Here is a 14,608-nt window from a genome sequence, read left to right on the forward strand (position 1 = left end):
CCAACATCGAATTAGCTGAGAAAACCGCACAAAAATTTACATTCAACAGGGAAACAAGGTCTGTGTTATCAAAGTAGTACAAAACCAAATCAGGGGGTTTAGATTAACATAGCTATGGGAAAGTTTATCTTAATGCAAAAAAAAAAAAAAAAAAAAAAAAAACCAAACAAACAGAAAAGACAGATATGCAATTCATGAAGATTACAATGTAAAACATCAGTAAATTTAGGAATTACTATCACCTCCTCTTAAAGCATGGAATTATCATGAGGAGTAATTCTGTAAGAAAATATATGCCCCAAACTTCTTTTCTTTCTGATTTGGATATCTGACTTCTTAGAAAAGGATTTAACTGTAAATTCAACCTGTCTACTGTCAACTCTGATTCTTTCTTAAGCACATACAAGGCCCCTAACCATGTCCATTATATCCATATAGCTTCAATGGGTTGCACAGAGGTTAACTGTTGGCACCATGGTAAATGGTCACAACCTTACTGATTCACCACCATTCCAGTGAGCTACTCAAGATCTCTCTCACTTTTTCCACATCTTAAACCTTATCTAACCAGTGTGCTGAAAGGTAAAGAAAAAAGACCCTAGAAATGTGTGTCTCCCTCTTCCTCAAACTTGTCAACCATCTAGCTGCCTAGAGATGTCAGCATCAAACAGCAGAAGCAGGATTTAATGCTAAATTCCACTCAGAAAAATCTAGAATTGTGGACATTAATATAACTAGAGATAAATATACATACACTCAGAGGAAGCCCAAATGAAATTTCCAAAAGATGGAAAGTTCTATCAGGACAGACAGAATGTATCTTCACATATGGATTTATCATGACGGATTACAAAGATAAGGATAGTAGAATGTCAGTAATGAAATATTACAATGTATTATAGCCTATTCGTGAGCTTACTGTAAACAACTGTAGACTCTGCAAGTCTACATCAGTATAGCCTACAGGGACAATATTCAGTGGCACCCATGGGCTCAATTCTAAGAAAAGGGTCATGTTTTCTTCAGGTATAAGTAATGCTACACCCCAGCTCTTTCAACCATAATTCCAGCACTAGTTTCCCTACTTGTTATTGCTTTCCAGAACTCAGAAGTTTCCCAGGCTGCTCTAAAACTAGAAACTCATTTTTTCTGCAAAGAAACTAGATCAGCAACCAAAAGACCTTCCACTGGAAAGTACCGCTCTATTACCTAGTAAATTGTCAAAAGCTGAAGCTACGAGAAGACCTTCTCCAGAATCAGCAGGTACAACCATTTCTACAAATGCTTTCATGTGGACAAGAACATAAGCTAGTAAAACCAGTGCTACCCATCTTTATCCTTCCCCAGCAGGGCTTAAATCCAAACTGTTGTTCTCACCAGATAATGCAACAGAAAACTAACCAGCAACAACTTATCACATTCCCAGCAGGAGGTGATGCTACTTACAGGAGCAAACATTGCCACAGTTTACATCTGAATGCCTTTGAAACACTTCACATAATACAATTAAGAAAGTGCATGGAATGAAAATACTAAGTTTGAAAAAGAAATAAAGATGAATTACTTAAGGTAGATGGTACCATCACACAGGTTATCTGTTTTGCAATAAAAAATGGTTTGTTGAGGAAAAAAAACACCAGCCACCTTCATGGTTCTCCTACACACCATTAGAGTTTACATTAGCCTGTTGTTCCTCATCCAAACTTTTCAGATCACAGGTGGAGAAAGGGGTTTCTCAGAGACAGAACTTACGTATGCTACGTAGGCTGGCGCCCCTACCTGGAACTCTAGCAGGAAAAGAGTCTGGAGACCCTGCTCCAGCTCCTCCTTCCTCATCATCCTCCTCAAATTCCAAGTGTTCCTCTTCTCCAGGTGCTAAAATCTTCCTGTAAAATATGAAAAAGAAAAGTGAGACCAGAGGTAGTGAGCTATCATCTGGCTTTCCACTCACAAGTCAGCATGTTAGTGTAGAGATGAAGCAACATATTTTAATGTCATCTCATGCTTCTAATTAGCCACTTGTTGTACCCTCTGGAACCTGACAGAGGTTGCAGGAGCTCAGTCCACACAAAGAGAGCAGAAAGTATACAAACAAAAAAGGATGCAATTTCAGAGACACCTATGGGCCTACCAACTGCAAAGAGCAAGGGCTTAATTTTTAGTGGTACCTAGATAACCAGAATTCAAAAGTTCTTTCTTAAACTGCAGTTTACCAAAAGCAATTCAGCATGTGTGTGGCTCTAGAAATTCTCACGTCTCAGACGTACACTAGTTCCCAGACCATGCTCCCTTTCAGACACTTATCTGTACATCCAGTGATGCAGTCCTCTCTCTTACCTGAGTGGGACAGGCTGAACATCAAAGGGGAACTCTTTATTATAAGTGAGGATATTCTTTAAGACTGTAGAGAGGGAAAAAAAAAAAACTGCTAAGAATCCATATCTGTAAATTAGGATTAATTTCACCACTTTGCAGAGCTATGTCCATTGTCACAGCATCTTCACAAAAAACATCATATCATGCCAAAAAAATCCGTCTTTTCATGTTTTAAACATAAATACAGTCCTGGTCAGAGTCATATCACTATAGCATTCAGACCGGCTAACTGCAACTCCAGTACCTAATCACTACCACATTTACACAGCCAGGGAAGATAAATATGGCAATAACTAAAAGCATCATGAGGAAAGGCTACAGGCCCCTGGGGTAATGGTAGCAATCTTTGGTAGTTTTTCAGAGGAGGGTTGTGCTGTTACTGGCATCAGCTCCAAACAGACTGAAGGCTCCAAAGCTGACAGACGTAAGTACACATATAGGCTGCAGATCCAAACAGCAACTGTAGAAGTCCAGGCATGCTGGGAACACATAACTTAGTTGAGATTTCCCACTTCTTCATGCATGTGTGGAATTTTACTTCCCTTGGATGTCTGGGCAGATTAGAAACATTCAGAAGAGATGCAGTAGAGTATCTGAGCATTAAGATCCACAGAAACCAGCTATACTCTCCAGCATTCGCTGAAATTTCACAGCTTTGCCTTTTGCATAGGAAACTTAATCAAGTTTTAGTTACCATACTTTTAGATTTAGCTTGTATTTCTAAAAGCATTAACTAGTAAAGGTAATATTTCTAACAACACAAAAAGGAAATAAGCATTTAAACTGAGAGATGCTGAAGGTGGCACTTTCAAAGTGCTAAACAAAGGCAGTAGAAAATACATATATTGATTTAAAAAACCTAGATATCCATTTGCAAGCTGATATTAATTTGCATGTCAGGGACCAGTTAAAAACTAGGTTAGTTTCAAGCCAAATGACTGTTCAATATTCAGTTGTTAATGAGTTCCAAAAGGGTCATGTGCCTACTTTCTCTTCAGCAGTATTGTTCTAGTCATGATAGTTAAAGGACCTAAAAACGTAAGAGAGAGAGCTTGCAGGGGAGGCAATCTCCTGGCAGATAATGAGTATCTGAGACTGGCCAGGAGGGAGGGGGAGTGCAAAAAGCCAAGTCCTCTCACTGAGTTTCACTTTGCAATAAGCCCTCTCATAGCAAGCTTTGGAAATCTCCCCTTACGCCTTCTGGATGATAACAAAAATGTTTTTAAATAGCGTTAAAATCACACAAATACTCATAAGTATGAAAAAGCCAGTTACATTTGAGCAATCACTGCTAGACCCTTCAGTCTCTGCACGTGGCAATTCAGCCAGGGTACCAGGAGAGCTCCTCTATTTCTTTATATTCACATCATTCAGTGTGGGCTTCATCGTGAACTTACAAGACGCCATCCAAACCCTACAGTGAATAGAGAACCCCACAGGGCAACTATGAATAAACGAGCAAACCTTTTCAGTCTTTGTTCATGCTGCTTTTTTCTGATTTCTGTACCACCATGTGAGAGACCAGGTAGCTGCTTAATTCTGACTGGACACAGTACACGGATATACAGAAAGCTTTAAGCTGCATTCAGTCAGAGATGTGACAGCCAGAACTGATGGCATATTTAAAAACGCCAAACCTCTCCCTCTGCCGGGGCCTCCTGCCCTGCGGGATCATCGGCGGAGATCTCAATATGCTGGCGAAGAACCACAGCCACCTCCCCAAAGGAAAGCAGTTGATTAGCAGCAGATGACAACTTGAGAGCACAGTCGAGGCTCAGGAAAAGAAGGGGATTTTCATCACTCTCAGAATTCCCCCAGCCTTGGGGAGCTGCACCATGCCAGAGAAGGAAAGTGAAACTACCCCAAAGAGAAGAATCTCAGGAAGGGAAAATCTCTCACAGAGCACAGACAGATTATAAAGTAGCAATACAAGCCACAGCAGCCCTCCTCCCGCCTCTGTAACGCTGGGCCCGCACCAGGATCTCCTCTCTTTCTAGTGCGTGGACGAACATCCTCTGGAAAAGCCTTCCAGTAATTCACGCCAGCCATCACTAGAGGGCACAAAATATGCTGCCACAGAGAAAAAGCAAACAGCTTCAGCGTCTGAAAGCTTGTCACTGTCTCAACCCGGTGTTACGTATACACACTGTTTAATCACCAACAGAGGATAATTTTGCAAAGTCTTACTACTGGGATTTATTAAACATGCCCCTTTAAACACATGTAATCAGGGACAAGTACTGTATCTGCAGCCTTCAGTCTGATGAAACACTTACTCAAAGCCACTAAGGATAAAGCTAACCAATGCAAAAGCAATGTAACAATCGCTCTTCTAGGGGGAAAAGAAAACCCTCTTTCACCTATCACAAAAATTAGAATTTCAGTTATTTAAAACAATATAACCAGATACAGGAGAAACACTAGGTTATAATGTGTAAGACTCTCCCTTGAAAACCTGCATAAGATACCCAAACTTATTGAGCTACTTTTTTGTTTTGTTTTGTTTTAGCACGCATCTCCTCTTGAGGAAAGAGCACTTCCCCTCGATAATGCTGCTGCTGAGAACACAGTCCACAGAGACTCCATGCCGCTAACGCAGAATTCAGAATTAAGAGGCAGATCCCCAGGAACTTATCCTGTATTTTATGTTGGTTTTCCCACGAGAAGTCTTTTTTAAAGACTCTTCGGCAGGCTTACATGCAGAAGCTACCTTTTCAAGAGGGACATTTCTTTTGTGATGTTGGACAATATCACATTGTTTTTATCAGCAGTTGTTTTTTTCTTGAAAGATGGCAAATGAGAATATCAGCATGAGCAGTAAGACCAGTAAGCGTTCATTTGGTAAAGATCACTGTCCATTTAAATTTTTTGGACAGCCTTTGAGGTATACCTGTAATGTATATCATTTTAAATAGATGATACACAAATCAATTCAAACATCAAGTTCCCCAGTACCTACTTGTCTTGTAACACATACATACTAAGAGCTTTGGCACTAGTCACTTAGTGACTAGAATTATCACACTTACGAACACAGACACTTAAGATGGTTCATAGCAATCATAAAATTACTCTTTAAGTGGGGGCTGCTGCAGGAGGGACAGTCCTGTCCTCACTGTGAATGCATGCTCCCAACTGCACTCTTACCGAGCAGTAACTCTCATGCAGGTCACCAAACTGGCCCGGCAAAAAGCATTGGTTTTCAACTAGAACACTGCCTGATCCACTTCATCCCATTTACACATGAAAGCCAGTACTGGTTATATGGGATGTCACAGCCCACCTATTTTTAATGTGTATTAACAGTGGTATAAGCTTTCACAAGAAAAGGATTTGCAAGATCCAGTGTGCTAGTAATGATTTCACACAGTGTATTCTCAAAAGAACTATTTGTACAGACCTTTCTATAGCATTATTCTAGCATGAAAGATTCAGTGACAAATCCTATAAACAAACAAAACTAGCCAACTGTTTTACTTCACATGCGGCATGAAATGTGAGCTTAACAAGTAGAAAAACTGTTAGACTTTACAACACAGAAAAAAATGGATAAATCTAAGGGTCCTGGTTGTTATAACAACACCAAAACCAAATTTCTCAGCCATTTTGAAAATCTGACACACAAAAGTAATTAAAACAACCCATATTATGTGAATAACCGTTTTCATTGCACCCTAACAGACTGACTTGGCCTAACAGAGGAATCACTTATTTGCATTGCCAGTCCAGAGTTTTTAGCCCATTTTGGTAGGATGTAAGAGGAAATCGACAAAATGCTAAATTAAAACACTTCCTAGTATATTTTATGAAATGGCTGGTGTTGGCCTGATTAAGATTTAACCTATTCAACAAGCTATTCTTAAAAACCACAAAACAAAGGCCCAGTTCAGAGAGAAACAGGTCAATGCATTATCAGAACGGTCCAAGTCAGACAGCAACACGAAGAACTGCAGCATTCAATTGTTGTTGTAGAAGCACCCATTCTACCCATTTTCCTCCAAGGAAAATAATTCAGTGTTTTTAAAGACTGATGGCCACACACTGTTCCCTCAGTTTTAATACAGTTGCTTGTTGTATGAAGAGTGGGCTAAGTGTGGTTCGCACTGCTGAGCAGTTTTTTGACAGCTAAAAATCAATTCTATGAGGAAGGGCAAGATAAGGAACAGGACTGTTACAGTGTAAATTAAGACTTCACCTTTTAAGAAAAGGAGGCATTTCAAGGAAGGCATTAAGTAAGTCTTTTAGGCAGAATGCAAATTCTGACTAAACCCTTCAATATCCACTTCCTTTGGTCTGTAGAATAGTTTGATCAATTAAAACATGATTCCTCTCCCTCTCTCCTCATGTAGTCACTCGCAGACCATTTACATAGCAGAGTCTAAAATTCATAGTCAGTAAATGATTACAACATTTAAAATACCTTGTAAACAAAGAGCAGGAGTACCTAGGTTTCTGGTATGAAATAATCCCGAATCACAGGATGCAGATTCCAGACACACAATATGCAGCACGAGAAAGAAATAATACTTTTAACACATACTTAAATCCTTTCCTGAGTTTATGGTCTTCATAGACACAGCACTCTTGTTATGTACCTTCACTTTCCATTTTGGGGGAACAGTTTAAATGCATTTGGACTCTGTACTTTGGTAGAGACATTAGGAACCTCAGTTCAATGCCCTGCCTCACCATAAGCTTCCTGTAGGATCTTGCGCCAGTTACTTAGAGAAAGGGAGTGTGAAGAAGCTATCCATGAAGTGAGTACAGCAACATTTGCCTACCTACAATGTTTAATCTCAATATTCCCCTAAATGGTACAATTGTGGCAGGAGTAAAATAGAACCAACTTTTTCCAGCATGAAAGAAGCTCTTCCACATTTCCTGTTCCCCAAGAATAAAAGAAATGTTAGCATTCAGGATAATATTGTTTAGATGTGGAAGATCTGATCACAGGGATGCTTTGAAAATAAAGCAGCCTCTGTTACCAGAAGGAAAATGTAGCAGATAAATGTACTTCCTACAAGAAAGTTATTTCTGGATTGACATACCAAAAACTGATCCAGGATCAGCTGGGAAAAAAAACCCTCCAAGGACTGACTCACATCCTTAGTTTGACTCTAACTTCATTAGTCTAGTAGCATTACCATGGTAGGTGACAGGTGATTGGCTACAATGAGTGCACATTAAATATTTTTAAAAGAAAAACACATTTGATGTTGCAAGTAGGAAGACCACAAAGTGTTGAAATTCTGTTCAAATAAGTAATATGGAGGTAAAGGGTCAAACTTCATAGATTACACCTGATTATACACTGCAGTACTGACAGCTTAAAATACTATTCTCTGCAAAATTAACATCCAAAGAATTAATGAAGTTAGAGAAAAAAAATAATACATTATCTGAAACATTAGGACTACTATACTTCAAAGATATCCACATTACATTTCTTAATGCATGCCAAGTTTTGTCTATGTGGTATCAGATATTTGGAAGAACCACCTGAAAACAGCATTACTGGCCAACCACACTGTGGTCAGTCAGTATTCATGCTGCTGTCAGATTTTCCACTGCAATGATAAATGTCACTCACTTAAAAAACAAAGATACTACTTACTTGGTTCCAACTTCTTCAGATCCTCAAGCTTAAATTCATCCTGCGACTGTGTGGACTAGGACATTACAAAGAAAGAGTTAGAACCTGCTATGCACTTCCCCCCACTCCCCAGACAAAGCTACCATATCTTATAATAAGCATGTAAGGCATGTCCTTAGTTCAAGTATATCAAGCTACTTCAAAGCTATGTCATCAAAAAATCCCAAACAAAAACTCCCCAACAGAGAATAGGTTCATGGATGAGGCAGAATGTATGTTACTTCTCATGTATTGGCAACAAATTTATCCAAAATTCCAAGCTCTAACACAGGATAAATATTTTTAAAGTAGCTAGTTGATCTTCTGTACTCACTACACATGGGAACATTAAGACAGAGGGACTTGTTTTAATTCTTCCCCAATCAAACGATTCTGAAGCAAGATAAGCTCTAAGATTGCAAAGTGATGCTCCAGAAGTAGTTGAAGAAATACTTCCAACATTGTAACAGCAGCAGAAATTAGCATACTCAGGATGAGTTTGACAAAAAACAGCCAACCTAAGAGGTTGCTGCAAATGGGAGAGGGATTCTTGTTTCTGCCTTCTCCAACCCTGACCATGCAGTTTCCTCATCTGGCTAGGGCACTGGTCTGCTTCTCTCAGTAAGCCTATTTGACTTACTAACTCTACAGAAAAGTTATTAACTTTTTCTTCTGAATTAGTTCACCACCAGTTTGGAGAGCTGAACTTGCCTATCCTGAGATGATGAGTGGCAGAGACAGCACAAAAAAAATGGTGCAAATAAGGGGATTGACACCAGACATCCTCTTTTTGGCAGAGGATTACCTATTGTCTAATTGCACCCTCAGCATCTTTTAGGATTACCTATTGTTTTCAACACTTCTTTAAGGCCTGACAGTTCTCTTGATCTTGCCTAGGTGTCAACAAGGGACCAAAGAAGACTACAGGATAGTGAATATACGCATACTGTTAGAAGAACACTAAAAGATGACCACACTCATTAACTCTGCTAAGAAACCGTAACAAAACTGCAGCATGTAAAACGCTTCTCAAAGTGAGGTGGATGAGAAGTTCTAGTACCCTCACAGAAGGTTATAAAATTCTTGAGTTTCTGCTGAGGGAAGAGTGACATAAGCTTCAACTGGGGAAAGGGTGAGTCAGGAAAAGCCAGTGTCACCAAAAATGAACAAGATCTTTTTTTATTCTCCTCAAAAGGTCAGGGGGACTTCCATTTCATCTTACTTAAAAAACAAAACAAAACAAAAAACCCAAACCCCCAAAAGACAAAAAGAAAAAACCCCAAACAAACAAAAAGGCCATGAACCCGGTTATAAACCCCTGAACAAAGCTACAATACAGAATCAACAACAAGGAAGGCTGTTCCTATGAGACGGGGTCTCTTCAGTTCAGCAGCTGAGGATGTTTCTGCATCATCTGCTGTTGCTCTGACAAGTGACCTGACTTATTAAACTGTCTCACAGCGGAGAGTCTGCCCTCATCACAAAACCACTGTGACTCAGAACAAATGTACCACTGTTCAAAGACCTCAGGTTGGATCAAAACAGAAAGACAGGTAGAGCTAATTAAATAACTCTTTGAATGCTGCACAGCATCTAGACTGGTCAGCTCCTACCTCATTAGTCCAGCTCCAGCCTGCTGCTTAGATTTTCACTCTCCCCCAGCCTCACAGACAACTGAAGGCAGCACAATGGATCTGCTGTACCTTGAACAGCAACACGAAGTAGACAGAGGTGCTGCTGTAAGTAATTCGGTGCAAAATTTGCCTGCCGCCATCCTTCACTGGGAAAGAGCTAATACAGTAACCCAAGCTACCACATCTCAGCTCAATTCATGACTTGTGAAGAGGCTGGATTAGTGCAAGGGTCACTCCAAGGATCTTCCTACTCTTGCACATAGGTTAGGCAGAGAAACTAATCAGTTCTGCAGGAGGAAAATGAGACAAAGAACCAGAGGCACAAAGTATGCAGTTTCATTCCTGTACAAACTCTAATACATGCTCTTACAAGCACTCAAAGATCTTCAGGCAGCCACCTGAGCTATTATGTTGACAGCCTGGAAAGTCCAAGCATTAATGGGGTTGTTCATTCTGTTTTTAGAAGTTTGGCTATGTCTAAAGACACTAAACTAGCTAAAAAAGCACTACAGCTGTCTATCACTGAAGTGTGAAATCACATGGGAAAAGGAGCTATACCTGTAAAGCTGCACTTCTCAGTTCCAAGCATGTTGCAATTTTTGCTATGGTTTTCTGAAAGGGAAAAAAAGAGGAAATAATTTAATACTGAAATTGCATTTGTCCATATTGACATTCTTTTCTTAAAAAAATATAAATACGAACAATTGTTTTTTCCTGCAAAGATTTCAAATCTATTATTCGGTATCAGATCATTCAGCATCAAAAGCTTTTTCATATACAAGCAAAATTTACTGAAAGTGCAATAGTTGTAACTGAAACATCTGCCATTGAACTCCCTTCCCCATGGTTCATCAGCACAGATGGGAGTTGTTCACTCAGCAGAAACCGTAATAATGCTTACCACATCATAAATTGTTTATAAACTCAACTACTCTGAAGTGATAGGGAAGAGCCAAAAAGAAAAAAGAAAAAAAATCAAAACAAGCCAGTATATTAGCTTTAGAGAACTTGAGTGGTTTGTTCTAATTTGCCCTTTTAGGAATCATGCCTACAGTTCATTTATCTAGTTTATAGTGTTAGCAGACCAAGTCAGCCCTCCTCAGAAGTCATGGATGCCCAGTATCTCAGCACTGAAAAAAACACAGTCCATTTTTGTGGGTTTGGTGGGAAAGGAAATATAAATGGGATTATTGTTCTAATGTTTTATTTTTCTAATTTTCGAAGACATCTAAACTCTGAATGAAGCATCAAATAGATTTTCTTTGATTCAAACTTGTCAGCCATCTAAAACACCCCACAGCAGAACTGTGACATAACTTTGTGTTTGTATTTAATATGTAGAAGAAAGGGAAGGGCTTCAGTATAGCCATTCTCTAGCAGTCTGCTTTGAGGACAATGCTACTGAAGTTCTTATGTCTCACAAAATAAGAACCTCAAGCAGCAGTCAAATTAGTTTCTACTACTATCAACTGAAAAATGTCTGGAGGAATTAAGATGTCTGTAATTCACATCAAATGGACACAGTGGCAGAGTAATTTTTACCTTGCTTGAGCACCACAAGTTTATCAACTAAAAGGTTTTAGTGGAAAAAAAAAAAAAAAAGTAAGTCCATCTGCCCAGGTGAGGCCAAAAGTAAGTCCAATACTTTTGTAGAACATTTATAGGGCATGAAAAATGGCAACAATGAATCTAGAAAAAAGCAGTTTATTTTCAAAGTAAGTTTTCCCCCAGTAGGAAGATAAAAGTTGAAATATGCACCTGAAACTCATTCTCTTCTTTTAAATTAGGCAGTATCAAAAAAACAGCTCTCCCTCTAAGCTGGATGCAAGGGGAAGAAAAAGACGTCCTAGTGCGCAACTCCAGCATCGAAAAACTTCAAGAGTATGGGCACCTGGCAAATTAAGTGGTATTAGTCAAAAGCCAAAACTTCCTTTTAAAGGAAGTGTTACATTAGGGCTCCAAGAGACTTGCAGCAGCAGATAAAAAATGGGCCTGCTTTCACAGCTAACTTCCCCAGTCATCTGTACTGACTCTCCCGCAATGGCATGTCAGAACCGTGTCTAAATCAACCCCTCAGCCACCCTTACTTTCAATGTACGGGGCTGAAAGCTGAGGCTCCGATTACAGTTTACCTTATGCCACACTGAAAGCTGAAAGAGTTCAGGAGTTGATTCATGAGCAGATCAGACATCAATACCTTATGGGTGAAGCCAATAGCTGGAGTCTGTAAAAGCCTCAGATACCTGATTTTCATCTGCCACCACATGCCCATCAAAGCTTTCAAAGCCATTTCTCCCCAACTGGTATCTCCTCTGGTTTTAAACACTCTTTTACAACATGGCATTAATCCAGACTTTGCATCCTTGTAGTTTACATTACTGTCCATTGTATGGAGGTCCTATATAAGATTTCAGTTTCTTTGAGCACCTTCCAAGAAAGCGGTGAGTGATGTGTCTTAGCACAGGACACACATTGTTCTCTCCTCTCCCTGGGATGCAGTGTGTGCAGCAGTGTGTTGTTTGGGAATTTTAATATAGAGCTACATGACTGTATGTTTGCATGCAACATGGCAGAGTAAAAAATACTATGGTTTTTCATTTCTGTGGCAGTTTGTTTTACAGTCTAGGTCCAGTCAACAAACTTCTGCCTCCCTGAAATAATTTCTGCTACATAACAGAGATCCGCAGCTGGATCTCCAGCATAGTTTGAGAAAACACAGATTTTTGAAAAGGAAAGGAACACATACAGTCCTGGATTCATTTCAACACCTTCAGACACACACTCCACACACGGGATTTGTGGATTGAGGCTTTGTGGGAGGACACCAGGTAGGACTACAGAAGCAGATTCTCAATCCATAGGGAGAGAATGCACTGGATCCTTCTAATCAGCCACAGTATAACACAAGAAATTCCTTCTTACATTTGAAAACATCTGGAAGGTATGTTTGCAAAGGTAGAGCCTCAAAGAAGAAGGTGTGAAATAATGATTAAAAGAGAGGAATCCACAGAGGCTCCCTTGGGAAGGGAGGGGAAATCTCTGAAGTTTGACTACAACTCTAACATTTGCAAAAAGCCAGCTGTTCCTATGGTTTGGGTGTTGACTGTCGAGCAAAGAGAGTGCCAATTCCATGTTAGATCACAACCCCTCAACTGCACCAGAGAAAGAGGGTTCAGAGTTTGCAGGGTGCTAGCACACAGTCCGAGTGCTCCACAAAGGAGTCAGAACACGTAAACAGTTTCACGCTGCTCTTCCTCGCACGGTCTCCCACACAGAGCATTAAGCCCACACCGTGAATGAGGTCTCAACAAATGCTGCTCAGCTCATGTCTCTGTTGTTAATTCACTGATAAGCTCAGCAACGCTACTGTCCCTTATCCTGCTGATTCTTAACTCTGTATTCTTAAAGTTGCCTGAACTAGGAACCTCTTAATAGGACTGACAGCTATACAAAATGTTTGTCCTTTGGCTCCTGGGGGCTGAAGGGCAATAACGGCTCTAGAAACAGATTAATTGAAGAGAGTTTGGGAGTCTTAAAATAGTAAAGAATAGGTTTTATATGGAATCTATTGAAATATGGCAAGCTCCCAGCAGGCATTATTCATAACTATTTTTTTAAGGGACCACACCCAACCCAAAAGTTAAAAATGCAGCTAAACACTGCTATCATTTTCAGCTGCAACTATCCCATGCAAGGGCTCTTTTTTCCAGCAGGGAAAACATTCTGCATTTCATTAGAAGGACTGAAGTTATAATTAACTTTGCTAGTTTAAAATAGTTAAGATCCAGTTTTATGTAAACTAGTGATTAGAAAGGGAAAAAGTCAGTTGATCTTGTAGTCAAGGTTTCTTCTGTGCAGTTGTGTGAGTAATGACTGTGCTAACTGTAATGCAGTCAAAGATGTTTGCATAAATACAGAGCCAGAGCAGAGTTTGGCTTTAAAGGGAGGTCTAGGCTGTTAGGAGACCAGTAGTTTAATGAATCATACTAAGACTATACAACAACGCTGTTATTTCAGCAAGCTGCCATTGCACAAAACGCATGATTTTTTAATACTAGCTTAGCACAAAAAAGTTACACAAGAAGCAACAATTGTGGTTAGCAGAGGGCTTGAAAGGTCACATTCATTGTGTGGAGAACTGGGTGAGAATAACCATAGCTGGAGGCAAGCTGACAACCATGGCCAAACCTAAGTGGATCAATTCACAAAGCAAAATACAATGGATGGTCATGAATGAGGATGGGTTTTAGGGAATGAAGGCAAAATAAAGAAAGCTGGGATGCAGATGTTAAGGCTGAGGTAAGTCTGTCAGTAACAATATTGTGCTAATATCCCATATACGGAGTTTCTAGGTGATGGAAGTGTTGCACAGCCTCCTTAAAACCATCGCAGAGTGGCTAGATTTAAACACAAACAATGATTTGCTGTTTACAGTATTTCTGTGCAGTCTTCAACCAAGTTCATAATCATTAATGAAGATTCCAACATTGTCAATTATCCAAGGCATGACACCATCTTCCCTAAGGATGAAAACTCCAGAATTACATCCGGCAGTAGATACAAGAAGACAGACAAGCCCCCATAAGCTGAGAATCCAGGAATGAACACTGAATTCTGGAGACCAGTCTTCCCTATCAAATGAAGTAGCACACAGTGTTTCAAAACAGACTCTTCAGATCAATTGCAAAAAGGTAAAATGGATGAATATTGAAAAGTTTAAATTCTTATAGTGAATTATACATTTACTATAAGGTAAATGATAACTAGTTCACACTACTTACACCTAAGAAGGCATTTGGTGCATCCATCAAGTGTTGTTGAATTAACAGATTGCACGATTAAATTAGCAAGTAATACACCATCAACTATGATGTGGCTATAAACTGCACTGCACCATCACCTGTGATACATAAAATAATCCTAATATAGAGAGAGATAGGGCTGAGAATTTGAACCTAGCCTTCTC

The 14,608-nt window shown here is 39.6% G+C and overlaps 1 protein-coding gene across 2 annotated transcripts in view; it reads right to left on the minus strand.

The window, feature by feature from the left end:
• Nucleotides 1-14,608, minus strand: part of AIDA (axin interactor, dorsalization associated) — a 31,280-nt gene that overhangs the window by 10,422 nt on the left and 6,250 nt on the right. For both annotated transcript variants that reach the window (XM_067292900.1, XM_067292899.1), the window contains exons 3-6: nucleotides 10,201-10,254; nucleotides 7,991-8,045; nucleotides 2,338-2,401; nucleotides 1,780-1,886 (exon numbers count right to left, since the gene is read on the minus strand). In XM_067292900.1, coding sequence (XP_067149001.1) covers nucleotides 1,780-1,886; nucleotides 2,338-2,401; nucleotides 7,991-8,045; nucleotides 10,201-10,254 — 280 coding nt within the window. The remainder of the gene's footprint in view (nucleotides 1-1,779; nucleotides 1,887-2,337; nucleotides 2,402-7,990; nucleotides 8,046-10,200; nucleotides 10,255-14,608) is intronic.

This window comes from Apteryx mantelli, chromosome 3 (assembly GCF_036417845.1).
Source record: "Apteryx mantelli isolate bAptMan1 chromosome 3, bAptMan1.hap1, whole genome shotgun sequence".
Lineage (NCBI taxonomy): Eukaryota > Metazoa > Chordata > Aves > Apterygiformes > Apterygidae > Apteryx > Apteryx mantelli.